The 24,505-nt window shown below is 36.5% G+C and overlaps 1 protein-coding gene across 1 annotated transcript; it reads left to right on the top strand.

Moving 5' to 3' along the window:
* Positions 1-16,941: 16,941 nt before the first annotated feature.
* C3ar1 (complement C3a receptor 1) lies at positions 16,942-24,101 on the top strand. Its single transcript, XM_047550954.1, has 2 exons — positions 16,942-17,012; positions 22,336-24,101. Exon 2 carries the CDS (start codon positions 22,346-22,348, stop codon positions 23,798-23,800), a length of 1,455 nt encoding a protein of 484 aa, XP_047406910.1. The 5' UTR covers positions 16,942-17,012; positions 22,336-22,345; the 3' UTR covers positions 23,801-24,101.
* The last annotated feature ends 404 nt before the right edge of the window (positions 24,102-24,505 follow it).

Raw genomic sequence — 24,505 nt, 5'->3', positions numbered from 1 at the left:
CCCACACCCCAAGCTGCAGCTCCCAATTTGCCAACACATTTGGAAGCCAGAGCAGCCATCTTGGATAATCCTGGAAGTTGTATCTTCATCTTTAGGTGGGGCAAATCCCATTCTGAGATGCCTGCTAGAGACTGGAAGCTCATTGCAAGGTTCCTCACATACATCGGGCTACTGAACACTGGGAGGTTTGAATACTATATGACTGTTGTAGTGTAGATTTTCTTTTTTCTCCTTATTGAAAAATTTTAAGTTTTTATTTCTTTACTTTTCTTGCTCTGTTTTCCTTTTCTTTACCTGTTCCTTCAGAGTCTCTTTCTCCCTTTTCCCATGGTAACAACTAACTTCTTTTCATTACACTCTCACTCTTTCTATGATCTAGAACATCTTATATTCTTTTCTTATCCCATTAACAGCTACATCCTACTCCCCTCCACATCCTCTTTGTCCCCCATTAGAAACTAGACCTTTTTTTTTATAATTTATTTTTATTGTAAATAAATGGGATACATGTTGTTTCTGTTTGTACATGGAGTAACAGCATACCATTTACATATTCATACATTTACATAGAGTAATGATGTAGAAACTAGATCTTATTGCAAATCTGTTTGTTATACTGAAGGTAATAACTTAACTCATTCTGTTTATTATGACAATATTGTTAATGTCCTCATAGGAGCTAGGGTTGCGTACTGTCTGAACTGGTCACTGCTAATATTGATCTCTCCCTTAAAAAAAACAGTTTTTAGAAACCTATAGGATCACTGTAAGTCTACAGGAGGGAAACTGCAATACCCCAGATCTGCACTGCTAGAAGGGAAGATACATGAACAACATGAAAAAACAAGGGAAGAAAATGATCCAAACAAATCTAGATTCTGTATTAATAGAATCCAGTGACAGTATGATAGAAGAAATGTCAGAAAAGGACTTCAGATTATACATGATTAAGATGATTTGTGAAGCAAAGGATGAGTTAAGTGAGCATATGCAGGCAATGAATGCTCATACCAATGAGCAGTTGAAAGAGCAATTGCAAGAAGCAAAAGATCATTTCAACAAAGACATGGAGATTCAAAAAAAAAAAATACAGAAATCCTTGAAGGAAACAATAAACCAAATAAAAAACTCAATGGAAAGCATCACCAACAGATTAGACCACTTGGAAAACAGAACCTCAGACAATGAATGAAAATGAAATACTTAATCTTGAAAATAAAGTTGCCCAAACAGAGAAGATGGTAAAAAAAAAAAATCATGAACAGAATCTCCAAGAACTATGGTACATCATGAAAAGACCAAATTTAATAATTATCGGGATTGAGGAAGGCACGGAGATACAAACCAAAGGAATGAACAACCTATTCAATGAAATAATATCAGAAAATTTCCCAAACCTGAAGAATGAAATGGAAGGTCAAATACAAGAGGCTTACAGAACAACAAATGCACAAAATCACAACAGATTCACACCAAGTCACATTATAATGAAAATGCCTAACATACAAAATAAAGATAGAATTTTGAAGGCTGCGAGAGAAAAGCATCAGATTACATATAGGAGGAGACCAATACAGATATCAGCAGATTTCTCAACCCAGACTCTAAAAGCTAGAAGGACTTGGAACAACATATTTCAAGCTCTGAAAGAACATAGTTGCCAACCAAGAATCCTATACCCAGAAAAACTAACCTTCAGATTTGAAGATGAAATAAAATCCTTCCATGATAAACAAGTTAAAAGAATTTACAAATAGAACACCTGCACTACAGAACATTCTCAACAAAATATACCTTGAGGAAGAAATGAAAAACAACGATGTAGGTCAGTAAAGGGAGGAACTACCTTAATGAAAAATCCATTCAAAGGAGAAACCAGGTCAAGTTAAAAATGAAAAAGTAAGCCCAAATGACTGGGAATACAAATCATGACTCAATAATAACCCTGAATGTTAATGACCTAATCAATCAAAAGACATTGACTGGCAGATTGGATTAAATAGGAAGACCCAACAATATGCTGCCTTCAAGAGACTAACCTCAAAGAAAAAAGACATCCACAGACTAAAGGTGAAAGGATGGGAAAAAACTACCTTGCACTGGATTCAGTATAAAAGCAGGGGTTTCCATCCTTATTTCACATAAAGTGGACTTCAAGCCAAAGTCAGTCAGAAGGAATAAAGAAGGACATTCCATACTGCCTAAGGGAACCAAAAATCAGGGAGACATAACGATTGTAAATATTTATGCCCCAAACAGCGGTGCATCCCTGTACATCAAACAAATCCTTCTCAATTCCAGGAATCAAACAGACCACAACACAATAATTCTGGGTGACTTTAACACACCGCTGTCACCACTGGATAGATCTTCCAAACAAAAACTAAACAAAGAAACCATAGAAATCAATGACACAATTAATAACTTAGACTAAACAGACATATATAGAATATTCCATCCATTAACAAGAAAATTCACTTTCTTCTCAGCAGCACATGGAACCTTCTTGAAAATAGACCATATGTTATGCCACAAAGCAGCCCTTAGGAAATGCAAAAAAATAGAGATACTGCCTTGTGTTCCATCAGATCATAATGGAATGAAATTAGAAATCAATGACAAAATAAAAAACAGAAATTACTCCAACACCTGGAGACTAAATAATATGCTATTGAATGAAACATGGATAACAGAAAACATCAGGGAGGAGATAAAAAAAATTCTTAGAGGTCAATGAGAATGACGATACAACATATCAAAATCTCTGGGACACTATGAAAGCAGTACTAAGAAGAAAATTCATTGCATAGAGTGCATTCAAGAACAGAATAAAAAGTCAAAAACTAAATGACCTAACATTACAACTCAAAGCCCTAGAAACAGAAGAACAGAACAACACCAAAAGTAGTAGAAGACAGGAAATAGTTAAATCAAAAATGAAATCAATGAAATTGAAACAAAAGAAACAATTCAAAAAATTGACAAAACAAAAAGTTGGTTCTTTGAAAAAGTAAACAAAATAGATAAACCCTTAGCCACACTAACAGAGAAGGAGAGAGAAAAGTCAAATTACTAAGATTCATGTTGAAAATGAAAATATCACAACGGACACTACTGAAATACATAACATAATGAGAAACTACTTTGAAAATCTATATTCCAACAAAATAGAAAATACCAAAGAAATTGACAAATTTCTAGAGACGTATGATCCTCCCAAACTAAACCAGGAGTACATACACAATTTAAACAGATCACTATCAAGCAATGAAATAGAAGAAGACATCAAAAGCCTACCAACAAAGAAAAGTCCAGGATCAGACAGATTCTCAACCCAGTTCTACAAGACCTTCAAAGAAGAACTCATTCCAATACTTCCCAAAGTATTCCAGGAAATACTAAAGGAGGGAACCCTACCAAACTCATTCTCTGAAGCTAATATCACCCTCATACCCAAACCAGGCAAAGACATATCAGGAAAGAAAATTTTAGAACAATATCCTTGATGAATATAGATGAAAAGATCCTTAACAAAATACTGGCAAACCATATCCAAAAACATTTCAAGAAGATAGTGCACACGATCAAGTGGGGCTCATCCCTGGAATGCAAGGATGGTTTAACATCTGTAAATCAATAAATGTAATACATCATGTCAATAGACTTAAGGATAAGAATCATATGGTTATTTCAATTGACATGGAAAAAGCGTTCAACAAAATGCAACATCCCTTCATGCTCAAAACACTAGAAAAAATAGGGAGAGTAGGAACATACCTGAACATCGTGAAGGCTATTTATGCTAAGCCCACCGCCAACATCATTCTTAATGGAGAAAAACTGAAAGCATTCCCTTTAAAAGTGGGAACAAGACAGGGATATCCTCTTTCACCACTTCTATTCAACATTGTACTCTAAATGCTAGCCAGAGCAATTAGACAATCTAAAGAAATTAAAGGGATACGAATAGGAAAAGAGGAACTTAAGCTGTCACTATTTGCAGATGACATGATTCTCTATTTAGAGGATCCAAAAACCTCCTCCAGAAAACTTCTAGACGACATGAATGAATTCAACAGAATAGCAGGCTATGAAATCAACATGCATAAATCTAAAGCATTTTTATACACAAGCGATGAAACATCTGAAAGGGAAACGAGGAAAACAACTCCATTCTCAATAGCCTCAAAAAAATAAATAAATAAATAAAATAAAATACTTGGGAATCAATCTAACCAAGAGGTAAAAGTTCTCTACAATGAAAACTACAAAACATCAAAGAAGGAAATTGAGGAAGACCTTAGAAGATGGAAAGATCTCCCATGTTCTTGGATAGGCAGAATTAATATTGTCAAAATGACCATACTACCAAAAGTGCTAAACAGATTTAACACAATTCCAATTAAAATCCCTATGACGTTTCTCATATAAACAGAAAAAGCAATCATGAAATTCATCTGAAAGAACAAAAGACCCAGAAAAATCAAAGCAATCCTGGGCAGGAAGAGTGATGCAGGAGGTATCACTATACCAGAACTTAAACTCTACTGTAGGGCAATAGTAACAAAAACAACTTGGTACTGCCACCAAAATTGTCAGGTAGATCAATGGTACAGGATGGAAGACACAGAGACATATCCACATAAGTACAGTAACCTCATACTAGACAAGAGTGCCAAAAACTTACAATGGAGAAAAGATAGCCTCTTCAACAAATGGTGCTGGGAAAACTGGAAATCCATATGCAGTAAAATGAAACTAAAACCCTATCTCTCACCCTGTACAGAACTCAACTCAAAATGGATCAAGGATCTAGGAATTAGACCTGAGACCCTTCACCAAATAGAAGAAAAAGTAGGCCCCAATCTACATCATGTTGGCTTAGGACCAGACTTCCTTCACAAGACCCCCATAGCACAAGAAATAAAAGCAAGAATTAATAAATGGGATAGATTCAAACTAAAAAGCTTTTTCTCAGGACGGGAAACAATCAATAATGTGAAAAGAGAGCCTAAAGAGTGGGAGAAAATCTTTTCCACACACACACTACAGACACAGCACTCATCTCCAAAGTTTATAAAGAAATTAAAAAACTTTACACCAAAAATACAAAGAACCCAATTAATAAATGGGTTAAGGAAATGGGCAGACACTTCACAGAAGAAGATATACAGGTGATCAACAAATATATGAAAAAGTGCTCATCATCCCTGTAAGTAGAGAAATGCAAATTAAAACCACCTTCAGATTTCATCTAACTCCAATTAGAAAGGCTATTATCAAGAACACAAGCAATAATAAGTGTTGGCGTGGAAGTGGGGAAAGACTCATGGAGGTGCAAATTGGTGCAGCCACTCTGGAAAGCAGTGTGGAGATTCCTCAGAAAGCTTGGAATGGACCCACCATTTGATTCAGCTATCCCACTCCATGGTTTATACCCAAAGGACTTAAAATCAGCATACTACAGTGATGCAGCCACATCAATGTTCATAGTAGTTCGATTCACAATAGCTAGATTGTAGAACCAACCTAGATGCCCTTCAACTGATGAATGGATAAAGAAACTGTGGTATATATAAACAATGGAATATTCTTCAGCCATAAAGAAGAATAAAATCATGGCATCTGCTGGTAAATGGTTGAAGTTGGAAAATATCATGTTAAGTGAAATAGGCCAAGCCCGAAAAACCAAAGGCAAAATGTTTTCTTTGATAAGTTGATGACAATATATAATGAGGGGGGGTGGTTATGGGGGGAAGAGAAGAATGAAGGAACTTTGGATGGTGTAGAGGAAAAAGGGGTGTGAGGGGTGGAGATGGAAAAACAGAATGAACACACAGTATTACCCTATATATATGTATGATTACATGAATGGTGTGAATCTACATTGTGTACAAACATAGAAATGAAAAACTGTAACACATTTGTGTACAATTAATCAAAATGTGTCTGTAAAAATAAAAAATATTTTAATTAAAAAAAAGTGTACCAGTGGTTCACTTTGTGCTTTGACTATATTTCTTGTTGCTCTACAACTGACATGTTTTTTTTCTTTTTCCCAATCTTCTCCCTGACCTTCTCCTCCCTAATATTCTTCTTCCTGATATTCTCCTCCCTGATCTACTCCCTAATCATCTGTTCTCTGACCTTCTCCCTAATCTCTCCTCCCTTATCTCAGAATTTCTCTGAATCACCTCTTTAAAACGCCCCTGTTCCTCAGGATGGAGAGAATCATAGTCTCTGCAATTGGGATGCCTTGTGTTTCTCCTTTGCAAGCAAAGCAATAAAACTTCTTTCTCCTTTTTCTCAAAACAATTTCCTCATTACTGGATTGGCATTGGAGGACAAGGACCAAGCTTTCAGTAACACAAGCTCAAAAACAACATTCAAATCTTTCATACTCCTTCTCAAACATGCAAAGGTGGCAAAAAAATTTGTCATTACAAGTAACCTAGTCGAGGTCAAACTGGTGACTCTACTTTCTTTTTTCTTTCTTTTTTTTTTAAATTATTTTTATTGTAAACAAATGGGATACGTGTTGTTTCTCTTTGTAGGTGAAGTAAAGGCATACAATTTGTGTAATCATACATTTACATAGGGTAATTGTGTTTGATTCATTGTTATTTTTTCCTTCCCCCCACCCCTCCCACCCCTCTTTTTCCTCTATACAGTCCCTCCTTCCTCCATTCTTGCCCCCCTCCAACCCTCCATTATGTGTCATCATCCGCTTATCAGCAAGATCATTCGTCCTTTGGTTTTTTGAGATTGGCTTATCTCACTTAGCATGATATTCTCCAATTTCTTCCATTTGCCTGCAAATGCCATAACTTTATTATTCTTTATGACTGAGTAATATTCCTTTGTGTGTGTGTGTATATATATATATATATATATCACAGTTTCTTTATCCATTCATCAATTGAAGGACATCTAGGTTGTTTCCACAATCTGGCTATTGTGAATTGAACAGCTATGAACATTGATGTGGCTGCATCTCTGTAGTATGCTGATTTTAAGTCCTTTGGGTATAGGCCAAGGAGTGGGATAGCTGGGTCAGATGGTGGTTCCATTTCAAGTTTTCTAAGGAATCTCCACACTGCTTTCCAGAATGACTGCACTAATTTGCAACCCCACCAGCAATGTATGAGTGTACCTTTTTCCCCACATCCTCTCCAACACCTATTGTTGCTAGTATTCTTGATAATTGCCATTCTAATTGGGGTGAGATGGAATCTTAGTGTAGTTTTGATTTGCATTTATCTTATTACTAAAGATGTTGAACATTTTTTCATATATCTGTTGATTGCTTGAGGATCTTCTTCTGTGAAGTGTCTGTTCATTTCCTTAGCCCATTTGTTGATTGGGTTATTTGTATTCTTGGTGTAGAGTTCTTTGAGTTCTTTATGTATTCTGAAAATAGTGCTGTATCTGAAGTATGAGTGGCAAAGATTTTCTCCCACTCTGTAGGCTCTCTCTTCACATTATTGATAGTTTCCTTTGCTGAGAGAAAGCTTTTTAGTTTTGAATCTATCACAGTTATTGATTCTTGTTTTTATTTCTTGTGCTATGGGAGTCCTGTTAAGGAAGTCTAATCCTAAGCCAACATGTTGAAGATTTGGACCTACTTTTTCTTCCATAAGATGAAGGGTCTCTTGTCTGATTCCAAAGTCCTCGATCCATTTTGAGTTGAGTTTTGTGCAGGGTGAGAGATATGGGTTTAGTTTCATTCTGCTGCATACGGATTTCCAGTTTTCCCAGCACCATTTGTTGAAGAGGCTATCTTTTCTCCATTGCATATTTTTGGCCCCTTTGTCTAGTATGAGAAAATTGTATTTATTTGGGTTTGTGTCCATGTCCTCTATTCTGTACCATTGATCCACCTGTCTATTTTGGTGCCAATACCATGCCGTTTTTGTTACTATTGCTTTGTAGTGTAGTTGAAGTTCTGGTATTGCAATACCCCCTGCTTCACTCAACCTGCTAAGGATTGCTTTAGCTATTCTGGGTTTCATATTCTTCCAGATGAATTTCATGATTGCTTGCTCTATTTCTGTAAGGTACATCATTGGGATTTTAATTGGAATTGCATTGAATTTGTATAGCACTTTTGGTAGTATGGTCATTTTGACAATATTAATTCTGCCTATCCAAGAACATGGGAGATCTTTCCATCTTCTAAGGTCTTCCTCAATTTCCTTCTTTGATGTTTTGTAGTTTTCATTGTAGAGAACTTTTACCTCTTTGGTTAGATTGATTCCCAAGTATTTTATTTTATTTATTTATTTATTTTTTTGAGGCTATTGAGAATGGAGTTGTTTTCCTCGTTTCCCTTTCAGATGTTTCATCGCTTGTGTATAAAAATGCTTTAGATTTATGCATGTTGATTTCATAGCCTGCTATTCTGTTGAATTCATTCATGTCGTCTAGAAGTTTTCTGGAGGAGGTTTTTGGATCCTCTAAATAGAGAATCATGTCATCTGCAAATAGTGACAGCTTAAGTTCCTCTTTTCCTATTCGTATCCCTTTAATTTCTTTAGATTGTCTAATTGCTCTGGCTAGCATTTAGAGTACAATGTTGAATAGAAGTGGTGAAAGAGGACATCCTGTCTTGTTCCCACTTTTAAAGGGAATGCTTTCAGTTTTTCTCCATTAAGAATGATGTTGGCGGTGGGCTTAGCATAAATAGCCTTCACGATGTTCAGGTATGTTCCTACTCTCCCTATTTTTTCTAGTGTTTTGAGCATGAAGGGGTGTTGCATTTTGTTGAACGCTTTTTCCATGTCAATTGAAATAACCATATGATTCTTATCCTTAAGTCTATTGACATGATGTATTACATTTATTGATTTACAGATGTTAAACCATCCTTGCATTCCAGGGATGAGCCCCACTTGATCGTGTGCACTACCTTCTTGAAATGTTTTTGGATATGGTTTGCCAGTATTTTGTTAAGGATCTTTTCATCTGTATTCATCAAGGATATTAGTCTAAAATTTTCTTTCCTTGATGTGTCTTTGCCTGGTTTGGGTATGAGGGTGATATTAGCTTCAGAGAATGAGTTTGGTAGGGTTCCCTCCTTTTATATTTCCTGGAATACTTTGGGAAGTATTGGAATGAGTTCTTCTTTGAAGGTCTTGTAGAACTGGGCTGAGAATCCATCTGGTCCTGGGCTTTTCTTGGATAGTAGGTTTTTAATGGCTTCTTCTATTTCACTGGACTCTACTTTCTTAATTCAGTTCTTGTCCTATCCTTGAGTGTCCTTTTTACTGTCTATTTAGTGCCACCAAATTTACATTTTTGTGGGTTTTGTTGGTGTTTCATCATATTAAAATGGCCTCCAGGCATGGGGCCAAAATACTGCCCTCCTGTTCCTAAGAATAAGACTTTGATGTACCTTGCAGAGAATGTAAGTGTGTGAGATAAACGTTTTTCAGGCATAAGGTATAGTGCCTGAAAACTATAGAAAAGTCAATATTAATGAATCAAAAACATTTTAAAGCTGGACTCAGTGGTGCACACCTATAATCTCAGCAGCTCAGGAGCCTGAGGCAGAGGATTGTGAATTTGAGGCCAGCCTCAGCAACTTAGAAATGCTCTAAGCAACTTAACCAGATCCTGGCTCTAATTGACTCAGAAATTTATCTTGACCTGCATTTATTAGAATCATCTACCTCTCGGTCATCCTCCCTACTATCTCTACCTCCAAAAAGAAAATAAATGTTCCTATGACTTCCATTAGATTATTTCAACACAAACTAAAGATTTGTCCCCTGTCCACTTTCAATTTCATGAAACTAAAGTCAGAAAGGATGTTAATGAATGCTTCTAAATTCAGATTTCTTTCCCTCCAACCAGAATCCCCTCCTGTCTGTCCTAGATACATACTATAGTAGAAAAATCAATAACCAATACATCAATAGTTATGTAAATGTAAAAAAATAAATAAATAAATAAATAAATAATCAATAGAAGCAAAGTCTGTAGGACTGTCTTTAAAACATTTAGATTTGGCTGAATTATCAGGCCAAATTTGCCAGATTTATCACAAGGTCAGAGCATAGGTGTTTCCGATATTTGTTATCATGATAAGATTAACACTTTAAAAAGAAAGAAAATTAACACTTTCCCCCTTTGTTTTGTTCATTTTCAACTGGATTATTTTAATTGTTGTACAACTTCATTCTTCAATTTGTATTCCTACTTACTTTATTCTATGTGGATAATTTGGCAGTTCTGCTCTGAGAGGAAAGTATTCATCTAATCTACACCTTTGAGGGTTAAAGGTTAGGATTTGATTTGTCTAAAAAGATGTGATTTAACACTGGGAAGGGAATATTCTGTGAATTCTTGGGTTCACATCCAATATAGTACAATGATGTTGATCTAATAAAGCAACTGGAATTCATATTAGTCTTTTGACCTAATAACCACTAACGTGTATGGTGTTTACATGCTGGCATTGTTTTTAGTGTTTTGCATGTGTTATTTAATTTGTTATGAATAGTCCTACAGTGTAGGTAATCAATACTCCCTGAATAAATCATCGTCTACCCAGGATATTTGAAACCATTGTAGATACTTCAAGCCAGGTATTTTATACAAGGACTTACTGCAGATATTTTGCAAGATTCTAAAGACTAAGAAGGGATAACATGGTGCTTTATGTCCATTAAAGACTGTAGAAGTTTGCTTCCCTAGAATTGGAAAAGAAAAATATAAAAGAATATAAACTGGAATAGGGCAAGTGTGGTTAGAGGCTCTTGCTGCCACTTAACAAGAATCTAGGAACCCATAGGTCCCTTGCCTCTGCTGTTGCTGCTATAAGAACCAGTAATCCTGCTGGACCCCACAGTTTTCAGCAGCCATGCCAAACCTGCCAACTCCACTGCAGGAGCCTCCCAGAGTTGTCTGCTGCTGCTGGAGTCAGAAGGTAAATGATTCCCCTTTTCTCTCTTCCTGTTTTTGTTTCAAAATATTTGTTTGTTTATTTATTTATATTTGGGTGAGGGGAGGGTTACTGGAGATTGAACCCAGGGGTGCCTAATCACTGAGTCATATCCCCAGCTCTTCTTATTTTTTTATTTTGAGACAGGGTCTTGCTAAGTTGCTTAGGGCCTTGCTAAATTGCTGAGGCTGGCCTTGAACTTGTGATCCTCCTGCCTCGGCCTACTGAGCTTCTGGAATTACGGGCATGAGCCACTGCACTCAGCTAATTATATCTTTCTAGTTTGTAGTTTTTATTCTTTTATTCATTCATTCATTCATTATGGTGCTGAGGATGGAGTGAAAGGCCTCAAGCATGCTAGGCAAGCACTCCACCACTAAGCCACAGTCCCATCCCCTGTTTGTTTACTTTTAAAATGCATTTGCAATCTTTGTGCACAAACTAAATTATAGAACCAAATGCAGTGACTACCCTGAGTCTCTTCACTGTCCAATCACATATGGACACATCCTTGCCTTGCAGCCTGTTGAGAATCCCACCAGAAGCTGGGGGTGGTGGTATACACTTGTAATCCCAGAGACTTGCAATTTAGCAAGGTTCTAAGCAACTTAGTGAGACCTGTCTCAAAATAAAAGGGGCTAGGATGTGGCACTGTAATGCACCACTGAGTTCAATTTCTGGTGAGAAGGAGGAGAAGGAGGACACCTGCTCATGTTTTTCCTTTGAAACGTTCTCTCATCTCTTCCCTACTCAAACGAGAGAATTAAAGATTGTTAGATATTAAAAAAAAAAAAAAGTAAGCATCATTCAAACCAACCTTTTAATTTAAAAAAATTTTTTTTGTTGTTAATGGGTTTTTATTTTATTTATTTATTTATTTATTTATTTATTTATTTATTTATATGCAGTGCTGAGGATGGAACCCAGGGCCTCACACATGCCAGGCAAGCACTCTACCACTGAGCCACAACCCCAGCCCCGTAATTTTATACCTTAAAAAAGAAAAAAACAACAGCCAGGCACTGTGGTGCACACCTGTAATCCCAGCAACTTGGGGGGCTGAGGCAGCAAGATCACAAATTGTAGGCCAACCTCAACAACTTTGCAAGACCCTGTCATAAAGTAAAAAGGACTGGGGATGTGGCTCAGTGGTACAGTTCAATCCTTAGTGCCTCCCCCCGCAAAAAAAAAAAAAGACAAACAATAAAAATTTTCTAAGTCAAACATTTACATCGAGGTCAAGCAGTTAATATTGTTATTGTTATTTTATTTATTTTATTGGTACTGGGGATTGAACGCAGGGGCTCTTAGCCACCGAGCCACATCCCTAGCCCTTTTTTATTTTTTATTTTGAGACAGTCTTGCTAAGTTGCTTAGGGCCTCACTAAGTTACTAAGACTGGCTTTGAACTTGCAAGCCTCCTACCTCTGCCTTCCGAGAAGCTGGGATGATAGGTGTGCACCACTGCACCCTGCCTCCAGTTAATTTTAATCACCATCATTATTTCCCTTTGCTGACTAGTCATAGCAGTTACCTGTGTCATTCACAGTTTTTGTGTTTGGTTATATTTAATTTGGAATATAGATTTTTTTCATACAATTTAATAATGGATCTAATCATTTGCACTGAAGTCCTTAAGGACAGTAACTTTCTCACATATTTATTTTTAATTCTCTCAGATAAAACAGGCTAGAGATTTTATGATTCTAAAATTTTTATTTTGTTCAAATGAACTTTAGTGTAGCTCTCTATCAATGACAATTATAGAATTAATGATTCATTTAAGTTTTTAATATAGCTGTCTTTCTTATATATATTCAAGATTTCATTTTTAGCCAATCATGGTGGCACATACGTGTAATTCCAGTGATTAGCGAGGCTGAGGCAGGAGGATAGAAAGTTCAAAGCAGTCTCAGCAACTGAGACCCTGTCTCTAAATAAATAAACAAACAAACAAATAAATAAATAGACCCAAGGATGTGGCTCAGTGGTTAGGCAACCCTGAGTTCAATCCCTGATACCAAAAAAAAAAAAAAGAAAGAAAAGAAAAAGAAAAAGATTTCCTTTTTACCCAAGGCTACCTAATCTTTGCTTAGAAATTTATATTTAAATATTCAAAAAAGAACAAAACAGAAGTGAACTGCATAAATTCCCCTAGAGTTTTCCATGTTAATACGCAAAACAACTAATACTTTATATAGCAAGATGTCATCAAAAACAGGAACACTATTCACAAGATGTTTTTAATAATTTCCTTCCTTCTTGGGACAGGATGATATAGCTCAGTGATGGAGTGCTTGCTTGCCTAGTGTATGTGAGGCCCTGGGTTTGAGCCTTGCACCTAAAAAATTAACAAATAAATAGCAAATGAATAAAATTTCCTGAGCAGAGCCAGTGGTCTGGGTCTATAATCCCAGCTATTCAGGAGACTGAGGCAGGAGGACAGAGAGTTCAAGGTCAACCTGGGCTATAATATAATGTGGGACGCTGTCTTCAAAAAAGAAAAGAAAAAAATGTTTTCCTTTCTGACCTAAAAATCCAGGAATCACACTGGAGCTTTTCAAAGTGGTTTGAATTGCTGTATAATCTTTAAAGAAATGAAATCAGTAAAACTGAATCCACATCAGAAACAACTTTAAGGACTCATATGAACTCTCTAAATTACATTCAGATGTCAACATCATTTTCATTCATTCATACATTGGTGCCTAATCATTTTATACCAGGCACTGGAGATCCAAATTCACAGTCTAGTAGGGAATAAAGACAGATACATTATTATTTAAGCACTATTTTCTGTCAGATTTTACTGTTTCTTAAAGCCCAGCTCAAGTGCTGCCTCTTCAATGAATCATCTTCCTGTTTGCTTCAGAGAGAATTCCATGTTCCCCAAGTATACTGTCCCCTCATAGCAGTCCCCACTGTGATATCATTATATAGATTTCTCAAAGATTCTGCATCCCCTATAGAGCAGATAATTGTGTTTACAGTGGAACCAAAGCACATGTTTATGATATTGGACTTAGTGATAAAGATTTTATCTTCTGAATGTGGAAAAGATATGGTCATCAATGGGCATGGTGGTACATACCTATAATCCCAGCTACTGGGGAGATTAAGGCAAGAAGATAACAAGTTCAGAAACAGCCTGGGCAGCTTAGTGAGACTGTCACAAAATGAAAAGGACTGGGGATGTAGCTTAGTGGTTGAGTATCCCAGTACCACAAATAAATTAATAAATAGAATATACACATGTGCACACACAAGGTAATCCTATCTCTTGTTCGTGTGTTTCCTGAATACTTAATTACTCACATTTCCAAATATTAGAAAGAAAGAAAACAAATAATAAGTAATTAAATTATTTACATTAGCATAGAAATTTGTTCTGATATATTGTTAAATGAAAAACCAAGTCATATAATCAAACATAAATTATAGTCCCATTTTTTTCAAAGCTACCCTTTTTAAAAATGTGTGCTGTATTTAGAAAAATCAGAAAGAATGAACATTAGTCTATTAAAAATAATTACTTCTGGCCACAAAATGAAAAATGAAATTTTCCATTTTTTAACCTTTTATATTTGTGCTTTATCAATTTATTGTTTTATATGTTTGCACTATTTTCAATTAGATTAAAAGAACAATAGAAATAACAAACACTATTCAACTCGTGGCATTTTTTTTATTAAAATCTTTTTTATTTTTACAGACTGCATTTTGATTCATTGTACACAAATGGGATGTAACTTTTCATTTCTATGGTTGTACACAATGTAGATTCACACATTCATGTAATCATACATGTACATAGGGTAATACTGTCTGTCTCATTCTACTATCTTCCGATCCCCCACCCCCTCCCACCCTTTTTTCCCCTACACCATCCAAAGTTTCTTCATTCTTCTCCCCCAACCACCGTTATATATCGTCATCCACTTATCAGAGAAAACATTTGGCCTTTGGTTTTTTGGGCTTGGCCTATTTCACTTAACATGATATTTTTCAACTTCATCCATTTACCAGTAAATGCCATAATTTTATTCTTCTTTATAAGTAATATTTATGAGTAATATCCCATTGTGTATATATAACACAGTTTCTTTTTTTTTTTTTTTTCACAGTTTCTTTATAACACAGTTTCTTGTTTTTTTTTTTTTTTCACAGTTTCTTTACCCATTCATCAATTGAAGGGCATCTAGGTTGGTTCTACAATCTAGCTATTATGAATTGAGCTGCTATGAACATTGATATGGCTGTATCACTGTAGTATGCTGATTTTAAGTCCTTTGGGTATAAACCATGGAGTGGGATAGCTGAATCAAATGGTGGGTCCATTCCAACTTTTCTGAGGAATCTCCATACTGCTTTCCAGAGTGGCTGCACCAATTTGCACCTCCACCAGCAATGTATGAGTGTGCCTCTTTCCCCACTTCCATGCCAACACTTATTATTGCTTGTGTTCTTGAGAATAGCCTTTCTAATTAGAGTTAGATGAAATCTTAGGGTGGTTTTAATTTGCATTTTTCTAATTACTAGGGATGATGAGCATTTTTTCATATATTTGTTGATCACCTGTATATCTTCTGTGAAGTGTCTGCTCATTTTCTTAACCCATTTGTTGATTGGGTTCTTTGTATTTTTGGTGTAAAGTTTTTTAAGTTCTTTATAAACTTTGGAGATGAGTGCTCTACCTGAAGTGTGTGTGGAAAAGATTTTCTCCCACTCTTTAGGCTCTCTTTTCACATTATTGATTGTTTCCCGTCCTGAGAAAAAGCTTTTTAGTTTGAATCTATCCCATTTATTAATTCTTGCTTTTATTTCTTGTGCTATGGGGGTCTTGTGAAGGAAGTCTGGTCCTAAGCCAACATGATGTAGATTGGGGCCTACTTTTTCTTCTATTTGGTGAAGGGTCTCAGGTCTAATTCCTAGATCCTTGATTCATTTTGCAACTTGTGGCATCTTTGTCAGATCTTTCTGCCTCAAAAATATTCCAAAGTGGGTGATTTAACTGCAAACAAGAGGAGGAGCTGATGTCATTATTTAGATACATTTATCAATTTGGAATGAAGCCTTTATCACAGACAACAGTGTTCACAAATGTTTGACTCAAATAAACTTTATTTCATAGGCATATATGTGAAAGAGTGATGTGAGGGAGGAAGAATTCCTCACTGTGTGTACTTTAAGCAGGAGTCACCTTCAGTCTTCTGCACTCCTTCCTGATGAATCATAAGACTCATCTCTTGCCATACTCCAATATCTGTTACACTCTCCCACCTACCTGCCTTTGGCTATGCTTCACATATGTTCTCACCTCTTCACCTTCTTCTACCTCTACAAGTTCTGTAGTTATTTAAGGACTTGGTTGAATCTTATATCTGCCTTAAGACTTTGCCAGATTGTCCCCTACCTATTATGTTCTATTATTTTAGTACTATTTTTAGTTCTATTACTATATGAAGTTTGAGTTATACTACAGTTTGTATGTTCATATGTGAATACATATTTCATCTTGATTGTGAATTTCTAGAAATTAGAACATTGTTTAATTCATCCTGATTTGAGTATGGAATTTTTTTTTTTTAAACTCATACTAAACCTTAAAGAGATGTTATCTGAGATGAATTAAATGTGTTTATGCAGGTCATTCCTCTACAACCATCCCTCTCCCAATCCTCCCATCTCAATAGGGTCAATTTTTTGCATTTATAAAACAAAACAAAAGCAGAAGTCATAAAATGAGAAGTTTATGTTCAGAAATTCTTCTTCCCTAACTGTACTGTGTGTTCTGAAGAAAACATCTTGCTGTTAAACTCTCCCACTCTGTTCTTCTTTTTGTATCTAAGCCACTTAGAAATGACTCACTTAGAAACTTTTCTTGTGATCTCCGCCAGTGGTCTAGATCATGAGGCTTACTTTACCATCGGAAACAGAGAGAAGGGAAAGAGAGAACTCAGCAAGTTGCTTAAACATCCTTCATGACTTCATTGTGGCTAAGTGTGGAGGTCAGTCAGGACTCGTGGGGACCTGCAGATTGGTGCTGAAGCTAGTCTTGGGTTTTTTGGTAAGAAAACCTAAATTGATCTGATGACTTGTGCTTAACCGGCTTTGGTTATTGCAGATAAGGATTTCAGGGTTATTATCTCCAATTTTCCTCTATTCCTTCCCCACCTTTTATTTCTCTTGTCTTATCCTTTGTCTGCTTTTATTTTTATAAATATTTCACATTCTAATTGTCTTTGCTTTTAACATCTTCATTCTGAAATATAGTGAATTTTTATGCCATCCCCCCCCCTTTGGGGGGGGGAACAGGGGTGCTTAACCACAGAGTCACAACCCCAGCCCTTTTTATTTATTTATTTATTTTATTTTAAGACAGGGTCTCACTAAGTTGGTTAAGGCCCTGCTAAATTGCTGAGGCTGGCTTTGAACTTGCAATCCTCCTGCCTCAGTCTTCCGAAGTAACTGGAACTACAGGCATACACCACTGCACCTGGCTCATTTTTTCCTCTATTAAAGTATCTATGAGTCACCTCCTATTCTTTGATTCCAGATTTCCCCATTAGTTTTGGGGGTTTTTTTTGTTTTTTTTTTTTTTTTTAATCATTGATTACACACACATACATGCACACAGAAATTCTCATTCTACTGCCTTCTTTTTTTTTTTTTTTTCTTCTATTCTTCCCATTTCTTATTGCTACTGGCTCTGTCATCCTATCATTACTATTTGATTCTGGGATAAAATAGTTTTCCTTTCCTTATCATAGATGAATTTTAATTTCAGGATTTTATCTTTTTAACTACTATGACCACTTCTACAATGAAATCTAAGGAAAAAGTTTTCTACTAATCTTAAACATAGAGGTATTTTTTAGTTAAAGCTGAGGAAATGTAAAACATGATCTTGCTTTTAAGTCCTGACTCATATATACTTTCATTTCAAGACAGATAATGTATTATAACATACCTCATACAGATACTTCTCTCATATTGGAATTTTGCTCTTTTCAACTCTTTTTATTTCAGTTTGTGCAGTGCCATTTATTAGCAATACCTCAGGTTTTTTACTTATGTGATGCTTTGCATTAAAAAGATAATCGGCCTGACACTCAGTGGACCTAGCATCTTGAAAACCTCCTGAGTTGTGATTGTGTGAAAGTGACCTAATCTACTGAGTTTCAATATGAAAAACTACAAAACAAAAGTAGAGAGAACTAGAGATGATTGTTTTCTTCCAGTCCTAGCAATCTATGATTTTACCCTTCTTTCATTGTTTTATGGATCTATGCATAAGTCTGTATGAATCTCTGCATAAATGGTGCAATAGATCAGAGTAGCTGCCATTCACAACAGGGAAGGAAGGGATCATGATAGGACTTGAATATTTTAGTAGAAAAGGCCACAGAAAGGAGAATGGGAATCATTTCTTCTTTTCTATTTTGTTGACTTGTTATTTTAACTTCTGCTAATCCTATATATCTCCTTGAAAATGTTTGTTTAACTCAGCAGAACTACTTTCAAGTCAGGAAAACACTTTGGGCCTCTATAAAAAGAAATGTAGAGTGATACTGTATCCAGTAAGAATTAGGAACTTAAAGAGGAAGTTAGAAGCAACGGCATAAGAATTAAGAAAACAACCATGATAAGGATTAAATGGATAAGAATTAGAATTTTAAATTTAATTAAAGATGAAGAAAAAACTAACCAGGCACAGTGACACATACCTGTAAACCCAGCGGCTCAGGAGGCTGAAGCAGGAGGATGGAAAGTTCAAAGTCAGCCTTAGCAACTTACTGAGGCCCTAAACAACTTAGACCCTGTCTCAAAATAAAAATAAAAATAAAAAAGGACTGGGGATGTGGCTCAGTAGTTAAGCACCCCTGGCTTCAAGTCCCAGTACCAAAAAAAAAAAAAAGGAGAAAAAAAGTCAGACCCAGAGGTGAGCACTCATCTCTTCAAGTTATCTTTAGCCTTTATATCATATAAGGTATTGAGTTAAATTCTGTGGAACAATTATTTATGCAGAAGACTATTTTACCACTATGAAATTTAAGGCCAGAATGATAGATAAGACAGTCACAATCATAATTATAACACAAGACAAAAATGTGCCATTGCATAGAGCTTATGAAAAAAGATTCAAACATGTAAAATTAATAGACTGAAGAATTAATTTCTGAATGGTATTATGAGAGATTATTTCAAGGAAGATACCATATTTGAGCTTGATCTTGAAGAAAATGTAATATTTCAACAGATAGAGATTAAGGATGGAGGAAAGAAGAGACTAAATGAAAGACATAATTCCAGATAGAAGTAAACAACATTAGCCAAGAAATTTAAAAATGACATTAATGGAAGAATGAATCCTTTGGGAAAGTAGGATCACAAATTTTACATTTTGGAGGATGAAGACAGAAACAGAGTTTTGGATTTGTTTCCTAGAAGTAATTTTAGCACAGTAATGGGGGTGGAATAGAAATTAAAAAGATTAAGAAGGAAGTGGTTAGCACAATGCTCCCCCCCAAAGAGCCAACATCCTTTAAAAGAGAAACTATGCTAAATTAAGAAACTTAAGATATATAACACCCTGGAGCAAAGTATGATTCTAGATTGGATATTGTCAGGGACAAATCAATTATAAAAAATATTTTGGGGACAATTGAAAAATAATTGGGCAAAGACTGGATATTCCTTAAGGTACAATCTTACTATGTAATGTGAAGACTGGTAACTGAAATCAGAAAGAAGTTTACAAAACAATATGTATTTACACTACTATTTGTAGCTGCATTATTCACAATAGCTTTAAGGTGGAAGGAATCTGAAAGTCCATTACAGATGATTTGATAAATAAACCCTCATCTATGCATTGGAATATTAGCCATAAAAATGAAGGGAATAATGACACATTCCATAACATGAATGACAGTATGTTCAATGAAAAAAAAAATCCAGATACAAAAAGAAAAAGACTGAGTGATTTCACTTACATGAAGTATGTAAAATAGTCAAATTCATAAAAGTTGAGAGAATGTTGGTTGCCAGGGTCAGGGGGAAGGAGGGAACTGGGAATTGCTTCATGGGTACAGAGTTTCCTTTTTGCAATATGAAAAGGTTCTGATAATTAGTTTCACAACAATGTGAATGCAGTAAATACTGCAGAACTACACACTTAAGAATGGTTAAGGCAGGGTGCAATGGCACACACCTGTGATGGCAGCTACTCAGGAGGCTGAGGCAGGAGGAACACAAGTTTGAGGCAAATTTGGCAACTTAGTGAGACCCTGTCTCCAAATGAAATTTTTAAAAGCTGGAGATATGCAAGACCATGAATTTAATGCCCAATACTGAAAAAGAAAGGAAGAAAAGAAGAAAAAAGAAAAGAGAAAAGAAAAGGAAGGAAGGAAGGAAGGAAGGAAGGAAGGAAGGAAGGAAGAAAAGACTAAGATGGTAAATTTTGCGTTGTGTGTTTTACCATTTAAATTTTTTAAAAAATATTCATGGTATGATCAAATTTTGTTAAACTTTGTTTAAAAAATAAATGCATATACATATGTAGACATACATATATATGGAAAAAAGATCTAAAGAATATAAATTAAGATACTTAAGGTCTAGGATTGTGGCTCAGTGGTAAAGCGTTCACCTAGCATGTGTGAGGCACTGGGTTTGAGCCTCAGCAGCACATAAATATACATAAGTAAAATAAAGGTATCGTGTCCATCTACAACTAAAAAAGTATTTAAAAGAAAAAGATACTTAACTTTTTTTTTGACCAGGGATTGAACCTAGGGGCACTCAACCACCGAGTCACATCCCCAGTCCTTTATTGTATTTTATTTAGAGCGAGGGTCTCACTGAGTTGCTTGGGTCCTCCCTAAGTTGCTGAGGTTTGACTTTGAACTCACGAACCCCTGCCTTAGACTCCTGAGCCACTGGGATTACAGGCGTGAGCTCATGTTCTTATTTTGCTTGTCTGTTTCCAACTCTCTTCATGCCTATTTCTTGCTTTTGTAATAGTAAAGCTGTCTTTCCCAAATTATACTTATAAAACACAAATAAGAAAGAAATGATGTGTATCAAAACAGTCAATGCAAAGAGTATCAACAACTCTTGAGGAATCTGATAGTAAAAGAAGATGAAGTAGTATCTGAAAGACACAACTGAATGGAGACTCCCTCTTTTTGTGGTGGTTGAGTCCTTTGAAAGTCTGCTGAAGGGAATGGATCCAACTTCTGCCTTCAGAGAAATGAAAATAAATAAAGTTAAAATTTTGCATATCACTTTAGATGGTGAAGCTTTCAAAAGCTTTTTCATCACCTCAGGTTGGGGACCACAGTTCCAGAAGTTTTATTTATTCCTTTAGCTTACTGTTTTGTTTGTTACTGTTGAACTCTGGGGCACTTGATCACTGAGCCACATCTCAGCCCTATTTTGAATTTAATTTAGAAACAGGGTCTCACTGAGTTGCTTAGTGCCTCACTTTTGCTGAGGCTGGCTTTGAACTTATGATCCTCCTATCTCAGCCTCCTGAACTGCTGGGATTACAGGCTTGAGCCACTGCGCCCGGTTTACTGGTTTGTTTTTAATAGGGGATATGGAGGGAATCAGTGGAAAATGAGAGCTGAAAGTACAAAAACAAAACAAAACAAACAAACAAGAAACCCAAATTTGCACTAATATGGACTTCTACGTGAAATTGTTTTGATACACATTTAAAAATATACAGCAGATTTTAAATTGTCTGACAGAAAATATTTTTATGTGGTTTATTATGAAGTCAAGTGTTATGGTTTGGATATGTGGTATCCCCCAACAGCTCATGCATGAGACAATGCAAAAATGTTCAGAGGTAAAATAATTGGATTATGAGAGTTGTGACCTAATCAGTGGATTAATTCACTTTTATGGATTAACTGGGTTTAAGTAGGTACGGTGTGGCTGGAGGAAGTAGGTCACTGGGGGCAGGACTTTGGAGTTTATATTTTATCCCTGGTGAATGGAGCATTCTCTCTCTCTCTCTCTCTCTCTCTCTCTCTCTCTCTCTCTCTCTCTCTCTCTCTCTCTCTCTCTTTCTCTCTCTCTCTCTCTGATTTCTGGTTGCCATGTCCTGAGCTGCTATCCTCTGTCATGCCCTTCTGCCGTGAAATTATCCCTCACCTCTGAAAGCATGAGCCAAAATAAACTTTTCCTCCTCTAAGTTGCTCTTTGTCAGATCTTTTGATCACAATAATGCAAAGCTGACTAAAACATCAAGGAATACAAATGTTGTGAAGACCTTCTGACTTTGTGGTGCCACATCAATACGTAGGAAGTTTAGGATTCTAAGAATACACATTTTACAAAGGTACTGTTTGTTTTAATATTTTTTCATCTTTTTGCAGAAGTTTAACAATGGAGTCATTCTCTGCTGAGACCAATTCAACTGACCTACCCTCCCAGCCTTTGTATGAACCCCAAATAATTCTCTCCATGGTCATTCTTGGCCTCACTTTTTTATTAGGATTGCCAGGCAATGGGCTGGTGTTATGGGTGGCTGGCCTAAAGATGCATCGGACAGTGAACACGGTTTGGTTTCTCCACCTCACCCTGGCAGATTTTCTTTGCTGCCTCTCCTTGCCCTTCTCCCTGGCTCACTTAGCTCTCCAGGGATACTGGCCCTATGGCTGGTTCCTGTGCAAGCTTATCCCCTCCATCATCATCCTCAACATGTTTGCCAGTGTCTTCCTGCTTACTGCCATTAGCCTGGACCGCTGTCTGATGGTACTTAGGCCAATCTGGTGTCAGAATCATCGCAATGTGAGGACAGTCTTCGCTATTTGCGGATGTATTTGGATGGTGTCTTTTGCAATGTGTATTCCTGTGTTTGTGTACCGGGAAACATTCACTGAAGATAATGTTGAAAGGTGTGGCTACAATTTTGGTCTCTCCAGCTCATTAGATTATTCGGACTACACCTATGATCTAGATGTATTGGAAAATGGGTCTTTTACCAACTCCATTGTTCAGCAGCTGGGAAAAATGGCTAAGTTAAATTTTTCCTCTTTCCCAACAAATGATCATCCTTGGACAGCTCCCACTGTCCTCCAATCTCAAACATTTCAAAAACCTTCTGGAGATTTGATCCCTGCGGAGTCAGCAAGATTATCTAGTCAACATCCACCTTACAATTCGCATAAGCCTCCTGATATTTCACCTGCAAGCCCCAGTGGGCCTCTCATCGAAGATCACAAAACTAACGGCCTGCACAACCCTCATACTTTTCTCCCTACTGATTTAGACCTTTACCCCAGCACTCCTAATGATGCCTTATATGAGCCTGAGCTATCACATGATTTCCTGGATTATGATTTAGGCCAATTCACAGATAACAGTCAAGTGCCAAAACCTCTGATGGCAATAAGCATCACAAGGTTAGTGGTGGGTTTCTTGCTGCCTTTTATTATCATGGTGTGCTGTTACAGCCTCATCGTTTTTCGAATGCGACGGAGCCAATTGGTGAAGTCTCGGAGCAAAACTTTCCGAGTGACGATGATGGTTGTGACTGTATTTCTTGTCTGTTGGACTCCGTACCATATTGTTGGAGTCCTATTATTGGTTATTAACCCAGAATCTCCCTTGAGGGAAGCTCTGTTATCCTGGGACCACGTGGCCATTGCTCTAGCATCTGCCAATAGTTGTTTCAATCCCTTCCTTTATGCCCTCTTGGGGAAAGATTTTAGGAAGAAAGCAAGGCAGTCCATGAAGGGTATTCTGGAGGCAGCCTTCAGTGAGGAACTTACTCACTCTACCAGCTGCCCTCCAAACAAAGTCTTTTCAGAAAGAAACAGCCTCAGTACAGGTGTGTGAAAATACAGAGCCACCTATGAAAGTAGATGTTTTTAGGTGAGTATATGTAAAAGAATGAGGGATATGGTGAGCAGGAGACTTCAGAAACCATCAAATAACCAATCCAGCTATTCTCAAAGTATGGTCCCAAATCACTAGCATCAGGATCAACTGGAAACTGTTAGAAATTCAATTCTCAAACTTCCATTGCTGAATCAGAATCTCTGGGAGGTGAGGCCCATTGTTTTAACAGACCCTTTTGTTTCTGATCGACACTGAATTAGAGAATCATTATAAAAATTAGTCTATTTCTATCCCTGTCTAAGCCATGAGAGATGAATGAGAATCTAGTCTTTTTTCTTTTCTTTTTTTCTTTTTTTTTTTTTTTTTTTTGTACAGGGAATTTAACCCAGAGGTGCTTTACCACTGAGGTATATTGAGGTATATTCTCACAGCCTCCCACCTTTTTTTTTTTTTTTTTAAGACAGGTTTTCACTAAGTTGTTTAGGTCCTCACTAATTTGCTGAGGCTGGTTTGAACTTGCAATCCTCCTGCCTCAGCCTTCTGAGTAACTGAAATTACAGGCATGCACCACCATGCTCAGCCTAGTCTATTTTTCAATGTTTCCATCACTAAGTCTTTTACTTTTCTTTTCTTTTTTTTTTTGGGGGTGGGGGGAAGGTGTGGTACAAGGGATTGAACTTAGGGGCACTCAATCACTGAGCT

This window comes from Sciurus carolinensis, chromosome 4 (assembly GCF_902686445.1).
Source record: "Sciurus carolinensis chromosome 4, mSciCar1.2, whole genome shotgun sequence".
In the NCBI taxonomy this organism is placed as follows: domain Eukaryota; kingdom Metazoa; phylum Chordata; class Mammalia; order Rodentia; family Sciuridae; genus Sciurus; species Sciurus carolinensis.
The sequence above is the reverse complement of the archived record's forward strand: the minus strand, read 5'-3'. Positions and strand labels throughout refer to the sequence as shown.